Source organism: Daphnia carinata, chromosome 2 (genome assembly GCF_022539665.2).
Source record: "Daphnia carinata strain CSIRO-1 chromosome 2, CSIRO_AGI_Dcar_HiC_V3, whole genome shotgun sequence".
NCBI classification, from domain to species: domain Eukaryota; kingdom Metazoa; phylum Arthropoda; class Branchiopoda; order Diplostraca; family Daphniidae; genus Daphnia; species Daphnia carinata.
The window spans coordinates 2,820,923-2,842,097 of record NC_081332.1 but is presented as its reverse complement, the minus strand read 5'-3'; the positions used below and the strand labels follow the sequence as shown (position 1 = coordinate 2,842,097).

The 21,175-nt window shown below is 36.7% G+C and overlaps 1 protein-coding gene and 6 long non-coding RNA genes across 7 annotated transcripts; 3 read left to right on the top strand and 4 right to left on the bottom strand.

Annotated features, from left to right (window-relative positions):
• The first annotated feature begins 253 nt into the window (after positions 1-253).
• Positions 254-2,054, top strand: LOC130687076 (uncharacterized). Its single transcript, XR_009000026.2, has 4 exons — positions 254-483; positions 560-648; positions 717-802; positions 1,972-2,054. It is a non-coding gene; the product is annotated as an uncharacterized LOC130687076 (long non-coding RNA).
• On the bottom strand, positions 338-1,008 carry LOC130687074 (uncharacterized). The gene is made up of 3 exons (XR_009000024.2): positions 935-1,008; positions 703-779; positions 338-625 (listed from the first exon to the last, which is right to left on the bottom strand). It is a non-coding gene; the product is annotated as an uncharacterized LOC130687074 (long non-coding RNA).
• Positions 2,055-2,786: 732 nt separating the features above from the next.
• Positions 2,787-4,621, top strand: LOC130687075 (uncharacterized). The gene is made up of 6 exons (XR_009000025.2): positions 2,787-2,868; positions 2,928-3,001; positions 3,069-3,394; positions 3,455-3,707; positions 4,191-4,370; positions 4,433-4,621. It is a non-coding gene; the product is annotated as an uncharacterized LOC130687075 (long non-coding RNA).
• A 4,600-nt stretch (positions 4,622-9,221) lies between these two features.
• On the bottom strand, positions 9,222-11,373 carry LOC130687086 (uncharacterized). Its single transcript, XR_009000035.2, has 6 exons — positions 11,292-11,373; positions 11,159-11,232; positions 10,766-11,091; positions 10,453-10,705; positions 9,790-9,969; positions 9,222-9,727 (listed from the first exon to the last, which is right to left on the bottom strand). It is a non-coding gene; the product is annotated as an uncharacterized LOC130687086 (long non-coding RNA).
• A 340-nt stretch (positions 11,374-11,713) lies between these two features.
• Positions 11,714-13,890, bottom strand: LOC130687087 (uncharacterized). The gene is made up of 6 exons (XR_009000036.2): positions 13,661-13,890; positions 13,496-13,584; positions 13,342-13,427; positions 12,095-12,177; positions 11,972-12,032; positions 11,714-11,917 (listed from the first exon to the last, which is right to left on the bottom strand). It is a non-coding gene; the product is annotated as an uncharacterized LOC130687087 (long non-coding RNA).
• On the top strand, positions 13,136-13,806 carry LOC130687085 (uncharacterized). Its single transcript, XR_009000034.1, has 3 exons — positions 13,136-13,209; positions 13,365-13,441; positions 13,519-13,806. It is a non-coding gene; the product is annotated as an uncharacterized LOC130687085 (long non-coding RNA).
• Positions 13,891-16,687: 2,797 nt separating the features above from the next.
• On the bottom strand, positions 16,688-20,661 carry LOC130686939 (N-alpha-acetyltransferase 25, NatB auxiliary subunit-like). Its single transcript, XM_057510099.2, is given in 18 exon segments — positions 16,688-16,960; positions 17,022-17,074; positions 17,077-17,140; positions 17,202-17,444; positions 17,505-17,660; positions 17,729-17,846; positions 17,925-18,202; positions 18,271-18,440; positions 18,505-18,671; positions 18,739-18,902; positions 18,956-19,131; positions 19,210-19,579; positions 19,643-19,700; positions 19,702-19,778; positions 19,839-20,032; positions 20,100-20,238; positions 20,297-20,382; positions 20,524-20,661. Coding segments are annotated over 18 exon segments (2,832 nt in total). The 5' UTR covers positions 20,600-20,661; the 3' UTR covers positions 16,688-16,717.
• Between the last annotated feature and the right edge of the window lie 514 nt (positions 20,662-21,175).

The window sequence follows — 21,175 nt, the reverse complement described above, 5'->3', positions numbered from 1 at the left end:
TTGTACACATTTCTACATAACATATCACTTATCTAGATTAACTCATTGAAATGACACTTTATATGGCTGGTGTCTGAGTAATGCTGCTCAAAGTATTGTGTTTTAGGATAGACTGACCAGAATCCTACATTGTAAACTACAGTATGGTAAATATTATGTATTTCATTAGATTCATGTGTGCTGAGGATAATTCAATAGTAATAGTAATGGGAAGAAATGATAGGTTAGTAAAATTATTTTCCAACCTATTTATGGTAAGACATATTGTGTATCAATTATGAATGTTTATTTGCCCACCTAATTGAAAATAATTGTACTTTTTACTTTGTTTAATTGTACTTTGCTTTGCTTATTTGTTAGTGATCAGAATTATTTTTTGGGTTAGTGTAACATTAAATAATTTAATAGTTATTCAAAGTCGAACAGTTGAAATATCAAGTAGATTCACATATGCAGGGCATACGTTAAAATAGTGTTTTGCAGGTACAAGAATTACACATACATATTTAAACTTTATTGATAAGATTTTCGATGTTTAATAATTTCTATTTACATTCAGAAGTATCCGGTTAGTAATGTGAATTAAAGGACATGACTATATGATGAATACCAGCAGTGATGAAACCTAAGAGTAGCAACAAACATAAAGTATGGTACTATAAATTTTTTAATTAATTAGTGGTACTTAACAAATTTCAATACCTCATTTGAATCAGTTTGAAAGGCAGCCAGAGTAAACACGCCAGCACCTACTCACACATGGATTGAAAGGGTCGTTCCTAAAAGAAATGGAATGCTATTGGTAACAGTTTGATTTAATTAAGAATTAGTTTACTAACATAGATTTAGAACTAATTTAATTGAAGTAGAGATATCCTCTAACTTTCTACAATTAAAGAAGACAATGAAGCTAGTTAGCATAAATTCAACTTACCTGATAAGCGAATCGATTGACGATGGTGATATAGTTGTGGTATATTTGTAGAAGCAAGACTCCGTACGAATGTGAATATCTAGCGTCTAGACGACGCCTTAAATACTCGCAGACACGTGTCACATTATTGCTTTCCCGGAAGTAGAGCGTAGGGTAGAGGGACCTAATTCTGAAGGTCGATAGGTTGAAGGGCAAATTTTTATTTCCAGGTGAGCCCGAGGTTATAGCCATTCCCCATCGATTGACCCTAGGTTACTTGGTTTTTTTTATTTTCTTTTCTTTTTTTTTTTTTTTTTTTTTTGCATTTTTCTTGTTTCTTTCCAAGTGCCTAAAACAGATGAAGAACCTCGGGCATACACAAAAAAGGCGAGGGGAGGGGGGATGAAGCAAAAAAGAAGCTAGAAGCTCAGTAGCTCAGTAGCTCTTTCACCTGCACGTGGTGCACTAGTGTACATTTGTTGCTTGAAATCCACGTCTAATTATTCTTAGAACTTTCGCACGTGCAGCCAGCTTTCGCAATTTGTAGATTCATCAACTACGCATCAATAACGCACTGCATCAGCACCTGGGTTAGCCTCTGCACTGGACTTGTTTAGTTGGGTAGTACGATAAGTCTAGATGAATTAGATAAACGTAGATTAAGTTAAGGATTAGTAGGTCTAAAGTTAAGTTAAGAGTAAGGCTACTTTAAGTAAGGCGTAAGCGTAGTCCACCTCAATATGTTACCTTTGCACAACACTATCTCAGCCACTTTCTTTCACTTTTTTATGCAATTATGAACCGTAGTCGTTGTTCGCAAACCATTTGCTTACTAAAAATCGTACATTTCAACTTTTTCACACAATTTCCACATGAACTGCCAATCCAAACAACCTCCTGATCATTATCGAACGATTAATAACCAATTTATTTTCAGGAAATTTTTATCCAATGTAACTGTAATTTGTGTATCTGATCCTGTTAGAATTAAGATGACACTTATTGCTGATGAAATATTCAAAAGAAAAATGTTTTTTTTTTCTCTTTTGTACAATCAGGAGGGTAATCTCTGGGGCTGAAGAGGACACTGGACAATGAGGATCGCCGTCGCAGCCACTCTAATATAGCCAAGGATTTTGAGGTATTTATTTAAAAATTCAGTATCTAACCATTTATTTTTATTTATTTATACCGATCTGGAAGGCAACATCTCTACCGAAGAGGACCTTTGGACAACGGGGGTTATCGGCAGGATATCCGCCCAAAATTCCAAGGTATTTCAAAAATTGAAGTTCCTTACCATGTTCATTGTATTAATCTGTGTATAGGAGGGCTGGCAACACTACCGAGAAGGATTACTCGACGTCAGGGGATCGCCGCCGAAGTCGCCAACAATTGCCAGGTATAACTTAAATAATTGTAAGTGTTTAATCGTGTTTTTTTTTATGTATTTAGGATGGTCCACATCAACACCGCGGTGGGCTACTGGACAACGAGGTTCGCTGTCGGAGCCACCAGGAACAGTCGCCAAAAATTGTGAAGTATTTATTTGAAAGTCTTAGGTTGTGAACTATGATTTTATTTTTTTTTATGTATTTAGGAGGGCTTCACCGCCATCGAAGAGGATGGTGGACATCGAGGATTGTTGCTGGAGTAAGAAGATGGTCGCAATGGATGTATCAGGTATATGTTATACACGTTAAGTAATCGTGTTTTTATTTATATATTTAGGATGGTCCAGATCACCATCGAAGAGGGCAACTGGATAGTGACGCTCGCCGACGGAACGTTAAGTTATCAAGTATTTCATTGAAAGTTTAACCATCATTTCATTCACCGTTAGTTTATTTTTTTTTTTTTTATGTGTTCAGGAGGGTGTCATCATTGCCGAAGATGACCACTGGACAACGTGGTTCGCCGTCGTATCCACCAGGATTATCGCCCAAACTTGTCAAGTATTTAATTGAAAGTTGTATGTTTTACACCATTTTATTTTGTTTTTGTATGTATTTAGGAGGGCTCCACCACCATCGAAGAGCATACTGAGCATCGAGGATCGCCGCTGTAGCGACGAGATTGTCGGCACGGGTATTGAGGTTTTTTTAAAATACGTCTAAGTGTTAAATCACGTGTTTTGTTTTTTTATGTATCCGAGAGGGCTTCACCACCACCAAAGAGGACGCTGGAGCATCGATATCGTACCGTGGATGTTTCAGGTACATCATTTACTCGTTTAATTGTGTATTCATGTTTTTGTTTTGTAATTAGAAGGGTTCCATCACTAGACAACGAGGTTCGCCGTCGGAGCTAAAAGGATCGTCGCCCAATATTGTCAAGTATTTCATTGAAAGTTTTACGTCTTACACCATTAATTTATTTTGTTTTTTATGTGTTTACGAGGGCGCCATCGTCGCCGAAGAGGAACATTGGGCAGCGTGGTTCGCCGTGGGAGTCACCGGTATTGTCACACAAAATCGTCAGGTATTTCATTCAAAGTTATAAGTTTTACACTATGATCTCATCTTGTTTTAATGTATTTAGGAGGCCCGCATCACCATCTGAGAGGATGCTGGACATCGAGGATCGCCGGTGGAGCAACGAGATTGTCGCAATGGATGTTTCAGGTATATTTCTTTACATGTTTATTTGCCTAACCATGTTTTTTTTATGTATTTAGGAGGGATCCGTCGTCGCTGAATAGGACTACCGGACGTCGTGGAGTGTCGTTGGAGCAACGGAAATCGCCGCCTATTCCGTCGGACACGCCCATTAGGTCGATGGGGGGAAAAAAATAGTACGGTTGAGTATTGCCTAATAGGCATTTTTCTACTTTATTCCATGTTACTCGTGTGTTTTACAAATGTGTTGCTCTTGTCCTTTGTTCCTTACCGTTATTTTTCCTTACGCATTACAGCTTATAGTTTTAACTCTCACTTAGCAAGCAAATTCACTGCACCTGTACCCCACGGTTCACTCACGGTTTGTTTGCATTTTTGCACCGGGTTGGGATTAGCGAATCAGGTAATGTAGGCCTGCTTACATTGGTTTCAGGCCAAGGATTTAGTTGGTACAGGTTACTAACACTTACTACTTCTAAAAAAAAAAATAAAAAAAAAAAATCTATTTTATGTCTGCATACTCTTCTTTTTGAGTATGGTTTAGTGGCTTGAGTAACATATAAATAAAATAATAATCGCGTGCGACCGGGTTGTAAACCCCGATTTGACAACCCGACAAAAACGTGATGGGGCAGTAACCCTTTCAACCTGTCCCGTAGGCAAGAATGAACAACCCGCTGAACAAGAAACCGGTTCGAGCGATACGGGTTTGTGGGGCTGATTGGTCTCAGTTTTACTCAACGAAATGGATGTGTTGCAACGCTGTCTCAAACGTCTGCACAGGAGTCCTTACCTCAGTTTTTTCTGAGTGCAGAAAGTTATTCAAACCAAGGATACAGGTACATATTTGACAATTTCTCGATTCTTTATTTAGCATTTAATTCAGCTTTGTTTGTTTTAGAATATAAAAGACTTGAAGCGAACGGGAAGATATAGCAGAATTAAACACAATTCACGAGGACTGGCCGCAGGGTTAAAATGGTACTGAGGTATAGTTCAGCATGCGACTATACAATACTAATATGTAAAGCCTTGACCACAGAAAACAACGGAATCTTAGAAATCCTCCTTGATCGCGGAATTCAGACCAGAATCGTGAGTTGCATTGCATTTAATTCATTTCACTTAAAAAAAAAAATAAGCTCAGTAGCTGGTTTACCTGCAAACGATATTCATTAATGTAGATCATCGCGGCAAAAGATGGTGTAGTGATTCAGAGAATTTTCATACGCCCATGTAGTTTTCGTCTACAAGTTGGATATGTTCTTTTTTTTTGTGTACAAACTGGCTAGAATGACAAAGCTGTTAAATGAACTAGTAATTTGTATATTGGAAAGTGGGGCATACTATGCTGCATTTAAAATTAATGCTCAGCGAAGAAAGATATTAGGGAAAGATTATTAAGAAAGGGAATTATTCACAAAATATATCTTTCTGGTTGGGTTTATTTAATACACCAGCCCAGGGGAAAGGAAATGATATTGCTAAAAATAATACAAATAATCGATGGAAATATATAGCACTACTAACGAGTGGGATGGGGGATATTGGTACTTAATTAATTGTTGACTGTGATTATTGATTAATGATAAGTATATAGTTACGTCATTTCGCTGTTTAATAGTTGAACCATATAAATCGGTATTTTAAAAATTATAGGTGTTTAGCTTATTGGAAATGTATTACAAATTAAATATGACGAACGTTAATAATAATGACGCTTAATATTATATTGACGTAATTTTATGAATACTAATCGCCTCCAAAACAAATCATCGCTTGTGTTCAGGTTGCGTGTCCGATAAAAATGAACATGGAATTAATAAAAAACAGCTTATTACTCGCTACACAAATTGTGATCCAACGGGCGGTTTTACTAAAGAAATTAGATGTTTTACAACGCTGTTAAACATGTTTCACATAAAGCTACTGAATCCTATCCGTGACATTGCAGAAAGTTGTTAAACTGTGGCAAAACTTGTACTAAGGTTTAACATTGCATAACTCTGTCAAAATGTAATGTTATAATATCAGTAAAAAAAATTAAACTTATCTTGCAACAAATGAAACTGTGTGATGTTAAAAAATGTACACTGTCTTGTGCAAAAGAAACTCTTCATAGAAAACTGGGTGATAAAAACTTAAATTCTTGTATGTGGCTCTTGTAAATTTTGTGGGTTTTTTCCCTCATTGAATTTATTGTTTTTTTATTTTTCTGCTGTCTGTAATGCTGTATGTGTTGTGTTTTGTTGTCTCCTTTGTCCTAGCATTTGATTTGCGAAATATTAGGAAGTTTTAATGTAATGACGATTATATTGTGATTTAACCTCGTGTATATTAGAAGTACCGATTTAAGTTTTCGTTTATAGTCTGTATTTTTATCACCAGGGAAACATACATATTCATTTCACACAATTTATTATTACTGAAACATTTACACAATTGACACTACATACAACAACTATACACAATTTGACACCCATTGAATTTTCCGTAACTATAGGGTATTGAACCCTAATATTCGGCGTAGCTTGCCGATGCTCAACCATTGAGCTATAGTCACTTACAATTTCAATGTTTTATACCTTGAGTCAACGCACGAAAATATTGTATAGTTAATGTTTTAATCTTGCTATACTATTTGTCAGTCTGACCAGTAAATGTATGTGTATCATGGCGTATATGTAGAGGTTCCAATTACGGTGTCAGAAGTTTGAGGTTCAAATCCTGTAAGGTATAGAAATAACAAAAAAGCATTAATTAAACGTAACAAATGCTTAAACAAACAAATATATTTATTGAATATGTGTAATAGGTTGTCTAAAGATGACTTGCAAAAATGGTTGTCGGCAGAACGTAACTCATGGCTCAATTGTAGAGCATTGGCTTCGTAATTCGAATGATTTGTGATCGATCCCCGAAAGAGTTCAATCCTAAAATAATTCAAATAAACGATATGTTAAATTCTATACATTGCACAAGGTTTCTAAAACTGCAACTGCTATACTACAATTCCAAATGCAGAAACCATCATGATGTTTAGAATTCTATCAAATGATTCAAATATTGCAATAAATATGCAGCAATCTAAATGCAAAAACTATTATTAAATTTTCCTTTCTGCACAACGAACATAGTTGAATTGCGTGGGTTCAAATCCCATATAACTATGTCTATGCTCTACCATTGAGATACTTGTGACACTTCAGGAAAGTTTAAGTCTTTAACACTTACGTAACGTAACAGTGCGCGCAAGTCAATAGAAAACCTTATCCCAATGGGGGGATATAGGGGGGCAGATGCCAGAAAGGCAAAGCGTCCGCTTCCCAACTCGAAGCTTCCTGGTTCGATTCCCAGTCAGGTCTCCGATTCCACAGTCTTCCTACATTCCCAGGTGTCACGATTCCACGGGGCCAGTCGAGTTGGGTAACTTCGTGCGAAGCACGCGAACGGATATTTTACCAAATGTTAATCTCGAAAAAGGTAAAAAATTTCAATAAATATGGTATGTTACTCTTTACTGAGTATATAGAAATTTGTATAATTTACAACGTATTTTAACCGTAGCATAGTAAATATGATATATCACTCTTTATAGAGTATCTAGAAATTTGTATAATGTACAACGGATTTTAACCGTAGCCATTGTCCTCTGTCTAGACAGATGAACGACGAGAAATGAACGTTAGAAATCTTATGCATTGTATAGAAATTCATGTTATATCATGTCTTATACCTTTGGGATTATTGCATAGCAATTGCAATGTCAGAAACCTTTGAAGATACTATTCGTTCATTTTAATCATTTATTTTAGGACTGAACTCTTTTGGGGATCGATCCCTAATCATTCGAATTACGAAGCCAATGCTCTACAATTGAGCCATGAGTTACGTTCTGCCGACAACCATTTTTGCAAGTCATCTTTAGACAACCTATTACACATATTCAATAAATATAATATAGTAAACATAAAAGTATTTAATGCATGTTTTCCGATAACTTTAGCAATGCCTACGATTTGAAACCTAGTCTTCTCATACCGTAGCCGGATTCTCTACACATATGCTATAACATTTTTGAAATGTATGGTCAGACTAACCAATGGTATAGCGAAGCGTCATCTTTTGCACATTTTCAAATATTTGAGTGACAGTTAAAATAAAAGATAGTATATTAAATTTTCGTTTTTTACCTCTTAATGGATTTGAACCTTTGTCTTCTGACATCGTAGACGGACCTTCAACAGACGTGCCATTATACAAGTACATTAATTGGTCAGACTGCCAAATACTATAGCAATGTTAAAATATAAGTAAAGATTTGTTACGTTTAATTAATGCTTTTTTGTTATTTCTATACCTTACTGGATTTGAACCTCAAACTTCTGACACCGTAATTGGAACCTCTACATATACGCCATGATACACATACATTTACTGGTCAGACTGACAAATAGTATAGCAAGATTAAAACATTAACTATACAATATTTTCGTGCGTTGACTCAAGGTATAAAACATTGAAATTGTAAGTGACTATAGCTCAATGGTTGAGCATCGGCAAGCTACGCCGAATATTAGGGTTCAATACCCTATAGTTACGGAAAATTCTTTGGGTGTCAAATTGTGTATAGTTGTTGTATGTAGTGTCAATTGTGTAAATGTTTCAGTTATAATAAATTGTGTGAAATGAATATGTATATGTTTCCCTGGTGATAAAAATACAGACTATAAACGAAAACTTAAATCGGTACTTCTAATATACACGAGGTTAAATCACAATATAATCGTCATTACATTAAAACTTCCTAATCTTTCGCAAATCAAATGCTAGGACAAAGGAGACAACAAAACACAACACATACAGCATTACAGACAGCAGAAAAAATAAAAAAACATTAAATTCAATGAGGGAAAAAACCCACAAAATTTACAAGAGCCACATACAAGAATTTAAGTTTTTATCACCCAGTTTTTCTATGAAGAGTTTCTTTGCACAAGACAGTGTACATTTGTTAACATCACACAGTTTCATTTGTTGCAAGATAGGTTTAATTTTTTTTACTGATATTATAACATTACATTTTGACAGAGTTATGCAATGTTAAACTTTAGTACAAGTTTTGCCACAGTTTAACAACTTTCTGCAATGTCACGGATAGGATTCAGTAGCTTTATGTGAAACATGTTTAACAGCGTTGTAAAACATCTAATTTCTTTAGTAAAACCGCCCGTTGGATCACAATTTGTGTAGCGAGTAATAAGCTGTTTTTTATTAACTCCATGTTCATTTTTATCGGACACGCAACCTGAACACAAGCGATGATTTGTTTTGGAGGCGATTAGTATTCATAAAATTACGTCAATATAATATTAAGCGTCATTATTATTAACGTTCGTCATATTTAATTTGTAATACATTTCCAATAAGCTAAACACCTATAATTTTTAAAATACCGATTTATACGGTTCAACTATTAAACAGCGAAATGACGTAACTATATACTTATCATTAATCAATAATCACAGTCAACAATTAATTAAGTACCAATATCCCCCATCCCACTCGTTAGAAGTGCTATATATTTCCATCGATTATTTGTATTATTTTTAGCAATATCATTTCCTTTCCCCTGGGCTGGTGTATTAAATAAACCCAATCAGAAAGATATATTTTGTGAATAATTCCCTTTCTTAATAATCTTTCCCTAATATCTTTCTTCGCTGAGCATTAATTTTAAATGCAGCATAGTATGCCCCACTTTCCAATATACAAATTACTAGTTCATTTAACAGCTTTGTCATTCTAGCCAGTTTGTACACAAAAAAAAAGAACATATCCAACTTGTAGACGAAAACTACATGGGCGTATGAAAATTCTCTGAATCACTACACCATCTTTTGCCGCGATGATCTACATTAATGAATATCGTTTGCAGGTAAACCAGCTACTGAGCTTATTTTTTTTTTTAAGTGAAATGAATTAAATGCAATGCAACTCACGATTCTGGTCTGAATTCCGCGATCAAGGAGGATTTCTAAGATTCCGTTGTTTTCTGTGGTCAAGGCTTTACATATTAGTATTGTATAGTCGCATGCTGAACTATACCTCAGTACCATTTTAACCCTGCGGCCAGTCCTCGTGAATTGTGTTTAATTCTGCTATATCTTCCCGTTCGCTTCAAGTCTTTTATATTCTAAAACAAACAAAGCTGAATTAAATGCTAAATAAAGAATCGAGAAATTGTCAAATATGTACCTGTATCCTTGGTTTGAATAACTTTCTGCACTCAGAAAAAACTGAGGTAAGGACTCCTGTGCAGACGTTTGAGACAGCGTTGCAACACATCCATTTCGTTGAGTAAAACTGAGACCAATCAGCCCCACAAACCCGTATCGCTCGAACCGGTTTCTTGTTCAGCGGGTTGTTCATTCTTGCCTACGGGACAGGTTGAAAGGGTTACTGCCCCATCACGTTTTTGTCGGGTTGTCAAATCGGGGTTTACAACCCGGTCGCACGCGATTATTATTTTATTTATATGTTACTCAAGCCACTAAACCATACTCAAAAAGAAGAGTATGCAGACATAAAATAGATTTTTTTTTTTTTATTTTTTTTTTAGAAGTAGTAAGTGTTAGTAACCTGTACCAACTAAATCCTTGGCCTGAAACCAATGTAAGCAGGCCTACATTACCTGATTCGCTAATCCCAACCCGGTGCAAAAATGCAAACAAACCGTGAGTGAACCGTGGGGTACAGGTGCAGTGAATTTGCTTGCTAAGTGAGAGTTAAAACTATAAGCTGTAATGCGTAAGGAAAAATAACGGTAAGGAACAAAGGACAAGAGCAACACATTTGTAAAACACACGAGTAACATGGAATAAAGTAGAAAAATGCCTATTAGGCAATACTCAACCGTACTATTTTTTTCCCCCCATCGACCTAATGGGCGTGTCCGACGGAATAGGCGGCGATTTCCGTTGCTCCAACGACACTCCACGACGTCCGGTAGTCCTATTCAGCGACGACGGATCCCTCCTAAATACATAAAAAAAACATGGTTAGGCAAATAAACATGTAAAGAAATATACCTGAAACATCCATTGCGACAATCTCGTTGCTCCACCGGCGATCCTCGATGTCCAGCATCCTCTCAGATGGTGATGCGGGCCTCCTAAATACATTAAAACAAGATGAGATCATAGTGTAAAACTTATAACTTTGAATGAAATACCTGACGATTTTGTGTGACAATACCGGTGACTCCCACGGCGAACCACGCTGCCCAATGTTCCTCTTCGGCGACGATGGCGCCCTCGTAAACACATAAAAAACAAAATAAATTAATGGTGTAAGACGTAAAACTTTCAATGAAATACTTGACAATATTGGGCGACGATCCTTTTAGCTCCGACGGCGAACCTCGTTGTCTAGTGATGGAACCCTTCTAATTACAAAACAAAAACATGAATACACAATTAAACGAGTAAATGATGTACCTGAAACATCCACGGTACGATATCGATGCTCCAGCGTCCTCTTTGGTGGTGGTGAAGCCCTCTCGGATACATAAAAAAACAAAACACGTGATTTAACACTTAGACGTATTTTAAAAAAACCTCAATACCCGTGCCGACAATCTCGTCGCTACAGCGGCGATCCTCGATGCTCAGTATGCTCTTCGATGGTGGTGGAGCCCTCCTAAATACATACAAAAACAAAATAAAATGGTGTAAAACATACAACTTTCAATTAAATACTTGACAAGTTTGGGCGATAATCCTGGTGGATACGACGGCGAACCACGTTGTCCAGTGGTCATCTTCGGCAATGATGACACCCTCCTGAACACATAAAAAAAAAAATAATAAACTAACGGTGAATGAAATGATGGTTAAACTTTCAATGAAATACTTGATAACTTAACGTTCCGTCGGCGAGCGTCACTATCCAGTTGCCCTCTTCGATGGTGATCTGGACCATCCTAAATATATAAATAAAAACACGATTACTTAACGTGTATAACATATACCTGATACATCCATTGCGACCATCTTCTTACTCCAGCAACAATCCTCGATGTCCACCATCCTCTTCGATGGCGGTGAAGCCCTCCTAAATACATAAAAAAAATAAAATCATAGTTCACAACCTAAGACTTTCAAATAAATACTTCACAATTTTTGGCGACTGTTCCTGGTGGCTCCGACAGCGAACCTCGTTGTCCAGTAGCCCACCGCGGTGTTGATGTGGACCATCCTAAATACATAAAAAAAAACACGATTAAACACTTACAATTATTTAAGTTATACCTGGCAATTGTTGGCGACTTCGGCGGCGATCCCCTGACGTCGAGTAATCCTTCTCGGTAGTGTTGCCAGCCCTCCTATACACAGATTAATACAATGAACATGGTAAGGAACTTCAATTTTTGAAATACCTTGGAATTTTGGGCGGATATCCTGCCGTTGTCCAAAGGTCCTCTTCGGTAGAGATGTTGCCTTCCAGATCGGTATAAATAAATAAAAATAAATGGTTAGATACTGAATTTTTAAATAAATACCTCAAAATCCTTGGCTATATTAGAGTGGCTGCGACGGCGATCCTCATTGTCCAGTGTCCTCTTCAGCCCCAGAGATTACCCTCCTGATTGTACAAAAGAGAAAAAAAAAACATTTTTCTTTTGAATATTTCATCAGCAATAAGTGTCATCTTAATTCTAACAGGATCAGATACACAAATTACAGTTACATTGGATAAAAATTTCCTGAAAATAAATTGGTTATTAATCGTTCGATAATGATCAGGAGGTTGTTTGGATTGGCAGTTCATGTGGAAATTGTGTGAAAAAGTTGAAATGTACGATTTTTAGTAAGCAAATGGTTTGCGAACAACGACTACGGTTCATAATTGCATAAAAAAGTGAAAGAAAGTGGCTGAGATAGTGTTGTGCAAAGGTAACATATTGAGGTGGACTACGCTTACGCCTTACTTAAAGTAGCCTTACTCTTAACTTAACTTTAGACCTACTAATCCTTAACTTAATCTACGTTTATCTAATTCATCTAGACTTATCGTACTACCCAACTAAACAAGTCCAGTGCAGAGGCTAACCCAGGTGCTGATGCAGTGCGTTATTGATGCGTAGTTGATGAATCTACAAATTGCGAAAGCTGGCTGCACGTGCGAAAGTTCTAAGAATAATTAGACGTGGATTTCAAGCAACAAATGTACACTAGTGCACCGCGTGCAGGTGAAAGAGCTACTGAGCTACTGAGCTTCTAGCTTCTTTTTTGCTTCATCCCCCCTCCCCTCGCCTTTTTTGTGTATGCCCGAGGTTCTTCATCTGTTTTAGGCACTTGGAAAGAAACAAGAAAAATGCAAAAAAAAAAAAAAAAAAAAAAGAAAATAAAAAAAACCAAGTAACCTAGGGTCAATCGATGGGGAATGGCTATAACCTCGGGCTCACCTGGAAATAAAAATTTGCCCTTCAACCTATCGACCTTCAGAATTAGGTCCCTCTACCCTACGCTCTACTTCCGGGAAAGCAATAATGTGACACGTGTCTGCGAGTATTTAAGGCGTCGTCTAGACGCTAGATATTCACATTCGTACGGAGTCTTGCTTCTACAAATATACCACAACTATATCACCATCGTCAATCGATTCGCTTATCAGGTAAGTTGAATTTATGCTAACTAGCTTCATTGTCTTCTTTAATTGTAGAAAGTTAGAGGATATCTCTACTTCAATTAAATTAGTTCTAAATCTATGTTAGTAAACTAATTCTTAATTAAATCAAACTGTTACCAATAGCATTCCATTTCTTTTAGGAACGACCCTTTCAATCCATGTGTGAGTAGGTGCTGGCGTGTTTACTCTGGCTGCCTTTCAAACTGATTCAAATGAGGTATTGAAATTTGTTAAGTACCACTAATTAATTAAAAAATTTATAGTACCATACTTTATGTTTGTTGCTACTCTTAGGTTTCATCACTGCTGGTATTCATCATATAGTCATGTCCTTTAATTCACATTACTAACCGGATACTTCTGAATGTAAATAGAAATTATTAAACATCGAAAATCTTATCAATAAAGTTTAAATATGTATGTGTAATTCTTGTACCTGCAAAACACTATTTTAACGTATGCCCTGCATATGTGAATCTACTTGATATTTCAACTGTTCGACTTTGAATAACTATTAAATTATTTAATGTTACACTAACCCAAAAAATAATTCTGATCACTAACAAATAAGCAAAGCAAAGTACAATTAAACAAAGTAAAAAGTACAATTATTTTCAATTAGGTGGGCAAATAAACATTCATAATTGATACACAATATGTCTTACCATAAATAGGTTGGAAAATAATTTTACTAACCTATCATTTCTTCCCATTACTATTACTATTGAATTATCCTCAGCACACATGAATCTAATGAAATACATAATATTTACCATACTGTAGTTTACAATGTAGGATTCTGGTCAGTCTATCCTAAAACACAATACTTTGAGCAGCATTACTCAGACACCAGCCATATAAAGTGTCATTTCAATGAGTTAATCTAGATAAGTGATATGTTATGTAGAAATGTGTACAAATCATACAATTACCATAACTCCTTATTGTTTGAAATTGAAAGGCTATTCAACTGTTAATTATCGAAGTTACAGTGTTAGTCTATGTGTATATATATGTCCATAGGAACCTATGGTTTACAAAGCTTCGACAAATGTAGATAAAAATTAGTACAATTATTTTCAATTCGTTGGGATAACATGAATTCATAGCTATATATAATATACTTTACCATAAACAGCCTAGAAAATGGTTTTTAACCTGTTAAAAAAATAATAATTTATATTATAAATATTGTCACTCTTTCCCAACAATAATTCCAAAGTATTTACTTACCATTAGAATATTATTACAATTTCATATTATTACTATTATTATTTCACTTACCAATTGTTGAAATTGATGATAGTTTTCAATCAATGTGTTTGTAATTCTGGTCAGCCTGTAGTAAAACATGATACTCCTACCATAATAGAAGCCCTTCTCAGTGACATATTCTGCAAACGAACAGCATTATCTACTCCAATGCCAGCCATATAGAGTGTCATGTCAATTGAGTAATCTAGATATGTGATAGTTTATACAGAGATGTATACAAAACATACAATTACCATGACTCCTTTTGTTTGGAATTGAAAGGCTGTTCAACTGCTAGTTATCAAAGTCACAGTATTCGTGGCAAAGTTGTTATCCCAAAATTATCTACAGATAAAAACTAGACACAATGTCTGTGTCCCCGCAGAGGGATGTTTAATCGTCCAACCAGCCCGATGTCTTGACGTTAAAATTCCAATCCGTTCTGTTCCAGCTACATTCAGCGGCTAAAATGACAAAAATTAAAGCAATAAAAATGGAAAGGTATTGTCTAAAGGAATGGCTCTCATGACCTGCAACCACCATTCTTTACACATCCGTACAACTATCTAAAAACAAAAAAAAAATTGCTTGAAAATGACAGGGGGAAGTTTTAATAGAACACAAAAACAAAACGGTTACCTATATAGTTACGTTACCGTCATCTCTCACTCCTAAAATTGTCTCCGCCTCTAAATTTCGATCAAATCCTGTTGGAAGACTGGGCATCCATAATGACATGTAGAAACTATAGATTTACTGACAACATCTTGCTGTTCATAGCTTCTAGTTAAGAATTTGAAACAAACCTGTGCTTTAGTTCTTTTTTCTTCACAATTTTCTTCTCTTGGCTTAGCTTGTTTTCAGGATTCTCATTCAACCCCTATCCCTATCAGCAAATACCCAACTTCACCATCCTTCTCCTAATATGATATTTCAGATTCTGTTATAATCACAAGACGGTAAATTTATATTAACATATTCAATTTAGATAAATTTCCAAACTAACCTCAGATTTTCCCAACAATATATTCTTCAGTGTCCATGTCACTGAGCGGAGATGAAGCCTGATTTGACACTTTTTTCCTTCATTATTTCAGGCATGACAAAAATCACTTGGATTAGGAAGGCTACGGCGAAAGTTAACTCTTTTTCGTAATATCCTTCACGCAACCTGAAAGGTTTAAGTCAGATTAGATGTGCGTGACTAATTCCCGGATTCTAGGGGTCAACTGAAGACACTGGAACAAGCATCGGAAACACAGTAGAAAGTGTTTTCAATTAAGTTTCATCTTGCATACCAATATACCAACAGTTCAGAAACGTGGTAAAAGATAAAAATCTATGCTCACTTGCATAACGAAAAAAAAAAAAGAAAATGAGAAATTATTGTTACGGATTTTTACAGCTCCAACATGAGCACTTTCTATGTTCCACATCGCATGGAATTTTGCAGACGCCTGTTGTTCAGTACACAAAAGGTCGTTGATGATTGGCCGTTCACTGGCAATGAGAAGAGAAGAAGCCCAATAGGCGGAATTGTTATAAACAACGGCCTATTGTAAAATTTTTACATGTAAGCCCCAAATCAACGTTTCGTGAATTGAATTTAAGCAATTAAATTAGTTCTGATTGGAATATAAGTAATAAATAAACAAAGAATAAGATGACCATATGGAATATGATGGACTGTAAGTTCTGACTGTTCAGTACTAAACCGCCAGTACGCTTCTGTTATGAAGTATACCAGTAGTAACGCCTGCAAATGCTACTCATATTACTCCGAGATGGCGTTGGCAAATCAACGTTACCTATGTGAATTTTCATTGTTATTATTTGTAGTATTGTAGAAGGCTATAGCCTTCTCATTTTTTTAATTTTGTGCCAAATTTCAAATTTGGCTTAAAATACATGTTTTCGATGCAGAATGGAATGGAATATTTTTTAATTGGCGTTATAGTTTTTGAATTAAAGGGAAAAAAAACAGAAAGCCGGCCTTATATTGTCGGGCTTAAAATTTTGTCCTATTAAAAAATAATATAATTAAATCTAGATAATATATGATTCTGATTCAAAATTAACCAAGGAACGCGAAAATGGAAGTTGTTTTTATGTAGAGTCTATAGTTTTTGAGCTTATATGGTAAGGCTCGCATTAGTCGAGAAGACTATGCATTCACATATCCGTAAAAAAAGGAATATCAAACTCGTGGAAAGCAATGCAACGAAAATTGTATTTCGCATTACAGGTTGCATGTCTCTAACAACTTAAACTTTTCCACCATTAGATTCTTCACTTCTGAAACGGGGGACTGACTCAAGTTCTTGTTTATTTCATCTGTGATCGCATGTACTGCTTTTTCGTTATCTGATTCTGTTAATTTCATCTGGCTGACACCCACTTGGACGCTTAACTCGTCAATAAGAGCTTCCATCTTTTTCATGTTAGACGTTACACAGCTTACCAAGGTCGAAAATTGCTTTACCTGAATTATTAAGTTGGATTTAAGTTCTGACTTCCACGAACGGGAAATTTGTGGTACATACTCTGTTCAATGAATCGCCATTATCCGCTTCACCTTTTTTTTTCTTTTTTTGCTTAATGCATTGTTATTTTTGATTATGGCATGAATAGTAGAAGTGACCAGCACACACAAACATAATGTCTGTAAATTGAAAGAAATCCATTATTTTTCATCTCTTACAATCAGTCAAGCAAATCTTTACCTCGACTGCATTGTAAACTCTCTCAAGTCGGACATAATTCCTCCAGAAACCCTCGCTGGCGACGGACAGCTGAGCAGAGTCAACAACGCGGTTGAGGGCATTATCAAGCTGTCGGATTTCATCGTTACCAATCGCGTGACATTGGCCCTTTGAGACTATATCCATCAAAATCAAAATCGGTTCTAGAGAACCGTTCTCAACGTAGGAATAAAGCCTTGGAGGTGGTGGACTTTGCACGGAGAACTACGGGCAAAGTTTAATCGTCAAACCAAATGTAGTGTATGACTTTAATTCCCTTTTTACCTGACTATGGCTCATCAACGACTCTGATTTCAACTCAGTTAACAAAATTCCAAGTTCTTGAAGCAGTTTAGGTAAAATACACTTATCCCTCGGGTGTTCTGCTATTTGATCATTGTTCAAGTTTTCCGTTCTACTTTTCGTTTCTTGAACTTCAATCTGGAAAAATCAACAGTTTGCTAGCAGCTTGTTTAGTAAAACTAACGACAAAGCATAAAATGTTCAACCTGCCAAATCGGCGAGAGCGCAACAGTGGCAATAAGGGCGTGAACAAGACGATTGCGTAGCCGAGCGAATTTCACTTCGTCGTTAAACGTTGTCTTCACGATATCATCGTGCGAATTTCTGTTAGGAATTGCAAACAAGAACAGCGATCAGAGTAAAATATTAAATTATTCAAACTTGGTTTGCTTTGCTGAATACTTGGACGGTGGCTCCCAGGAGACAAAAACACCGCAATCGCGATTATCGACGCAGGCTTGCCAGTCAGGTTGATCCTTGTCAGGATCGGCGAACATGCCTCCTGCCATCTGCACTAATTTAGTATGCGAGTTGCTCTCAAGGAGCAAATCAAGCAACATGCGCTCCGTGGTGATTGAGGCGAAGTGAGCAGAGCTATCAAGTCGTTGGCAAAATTGTGTAAATTCCGGAATCTTCCCGAAGGAGCCAAATTTATAAGCCGAGATCAGGCATTCAGATGTCTGTTCAGTAAGAAACAACCAGGACATTCAAGAACTATTTTCTAAATAAATAATATGAGTGTCAATACTTCTCTGGCGTGTGTGGTGTAAAAACGTAATGTGCTAGACAAAAGTGGCGAAGCTGTATATGGTAATCCCATCGAAAGTAGAGGTCGACAGAGCAAATGGCCGAGGGAATCCAATTGGATGTATTTAATATCTAACGTCTCGTAACGCTGGAAAGCTGCTCGTCCGTGACCTTTAGAGGCATTGGTTACAAATAATCGACGCATAGAAATTTGCCACAACTATTATGTGTTTACCAGCTAGTGTGTAAACTCTCGTGACGAGCAACTTGAGGTGATAATTGGCCGGACTATTGGCAAGGGCCATTTCCAGCAACAACAGGCACTTTTCAAGAACATCGGGATCATTATTCCACGTATCTAACAAAAGGTGGGCCGCCAGTAAGGCATATCCATCATTTGGTCTACTCGTTTAAAAACAAATAAAGTAGCGTTGAAATTATGTAATTTAAAATAACCGAAAGAAATTACCTGATATCCGTCGTTAATAGGCCAACATTTAAAAATTTGGTTCGTAGATAGTGGTCCCATAATTCACGAGACAGTTGAGTTTTCTCCTCTTTACCTAATAGATCATGTTGCCCGAGAAAGCGATTGAGTTGAAGTTGCAGCAAATGCCGACAGATTTGCTTAACCTTAATGAAAAACAATAGTTTGTATTATCCTTTTTGTTATTACCAACTATTACCGTTTTAGGTGACTGACGACTTGGGTCGTCCAAGCCGACAGATTGATTAACGCAATCGAGAAACTCAGTAACTTGGTCTGCTGGTAAGCTTCTAATGAATGGTTTGAGATCCTGGAAAGCGCATGGTTTGTCTCCCATAATTTCCACATACTCCTGCGCAAACTCCTTGAAGTTCCCTACAAACAAGTTATGATAAATTAATTTTGCAACATCCATGTTCAACCAAACTTTATCAAATGGATAGAAAGAAATACCAAAAACGGCGGAGGCATCGAAATTTCGCTGTTGAAGTTGCTGCCAAAAATACAGCATTGCCAGGTACGGACCCCTTAATTTATTAGCCGATTTCATTCTTTCTTGCTCCAGTAACGAGAACAAAAACGTTTTCGCCCGATCAACTACGGTCACGTCTTGAGATGAAATTTCAAACAAAGTTTCTGCATAATGGACGTAATAGCTCCATTGATCAGGATTTGAACGTAAAAGCTCTTCGGTATAATCCATCATCTGATCCCAACGTTTCATTTGTTTGAGATATTCGCCTTTTTTACTTTCGATTATGCCAGAAGCCAGCTTTTCTGATAGCGGCCCCTGTAGCACTTCTAAGGCTTCATGGTATTTTCTCTGGATAAGGACATTGGTTGGTTATACACATCCAGGCAATAAAAGACTGCAACTTGGAAATACCTGTCTCTCCAGGACCATCAAGTACAACTGTACCTCAGCTTCAGCTTCTATTTTTTTCTTCTACGAACTTTTTAATCATTCGTTCTGCAAGTGGCAAGGTAATCGTAAGGCATACGGTATCGTCACTAACGTAGGCCTAGGAAGGAATAAAATATCCATCATGAACGTTCTAAGACAAACAGCAAAAGACATTTACTTGCATAAGGATACTCATAACAGCCCAGAAATAATAGGGGTTTTTGGGTTTAACTTTGAAGAGGGCCATGGCTGTTTGTTGTTGTTTTCGATAGTCTCCAATACGGACATAACCCATGAAAAGGTGGGACAAAAACTCTTCATTTAATGGATCTTTTTTCACAGCAGCTTCATATATCTGGCATGTTAGTTCAGCTGAAATACAAAGTAACAAAATTCCTTACAATTTGTGTAAATAAAAAGGTTTGTATTTGTCTGTTACGTCTGTGTGTTTCCCGATAACAAATAGCCATGGCTTGGAGAGTAGCATCTTCACAAGGCTCCTCCAATTGTACATCTTTCAATATAATCTGAGCTTCTTCTGATTTCCCCAGGCGTACCATTGCAAGTGCTTTTAATACCTAGGTTTTTACAAGTTGACATTTTCAGTTAATTAAATGTGAAGTTTAGCAAGAATACTTTGGCACACTGGAGGTTTGGTTGCTTCTTCAAAACCTTTTCAGCTTCTTGTAGGGCTTTTTTATTGTTTCCATTATCCAGCCAATCTATTTTGGTTACGAAAATTAAACAAGTAGAGCGACAGTTTAATCTAGACAATTACGGGTCAAACACGATTTTTCGAAGTATTTAAGTATCTGAGGAGAGTGTAACATAATTTAGGAATTCCTTGCTTTGAGATCATTTACCGTAAATGGGCCGCAAACGTCTCTCGTTGACAGAGTTATCCACCGGTTTCGTCTTTGGAGCCATCTTCGACACCATGATGTGTGTGCCTGTGTGTGTGTGTGTGTGTGTGTGTGTGTGTGTGTGTATGTGTGGTGGTGCCGTGGTGAATGGGGTCTTGTGTAAAGGGCGCGGAATAGGTTCCGCGTAACTTGTTAAGAAACGCGCTAGATTCGATTTTGTTATTTTGCCTTTCGTTTTTCGTTCCGTTTTATGTCAGTTGCGAGACATTTTTAATTCTTAGCACGCAAGAGATCAAAAGATATGTTACAGAAGGAACAATCCTGAACAACGAGAAGTTTTAGTAGGTCTAGGAGAAATAATTTGGAACTTCGTTGTCAACATCTTCAGAATTCCGCACACATGTGGTGACCATGGACGACAGGCCACTAACCTTGCATAAGCATATCTCATCTCATGTTATGTGTGATTTTTTTAACGTGGGGGAATCTGGAAAAACCCCTCCAGCCTTTGTTTGCTGAAGGGACTATGACAAATAGAAATAAGACTACTTTATGTTAAAAGGTGAAAGAGTACTGTTCCATTTGCTGGATAAAGACTGAAAGATAAATGAATAGGACAAATATGTCGCTGCTGAACCCTTTTCTCATTCAC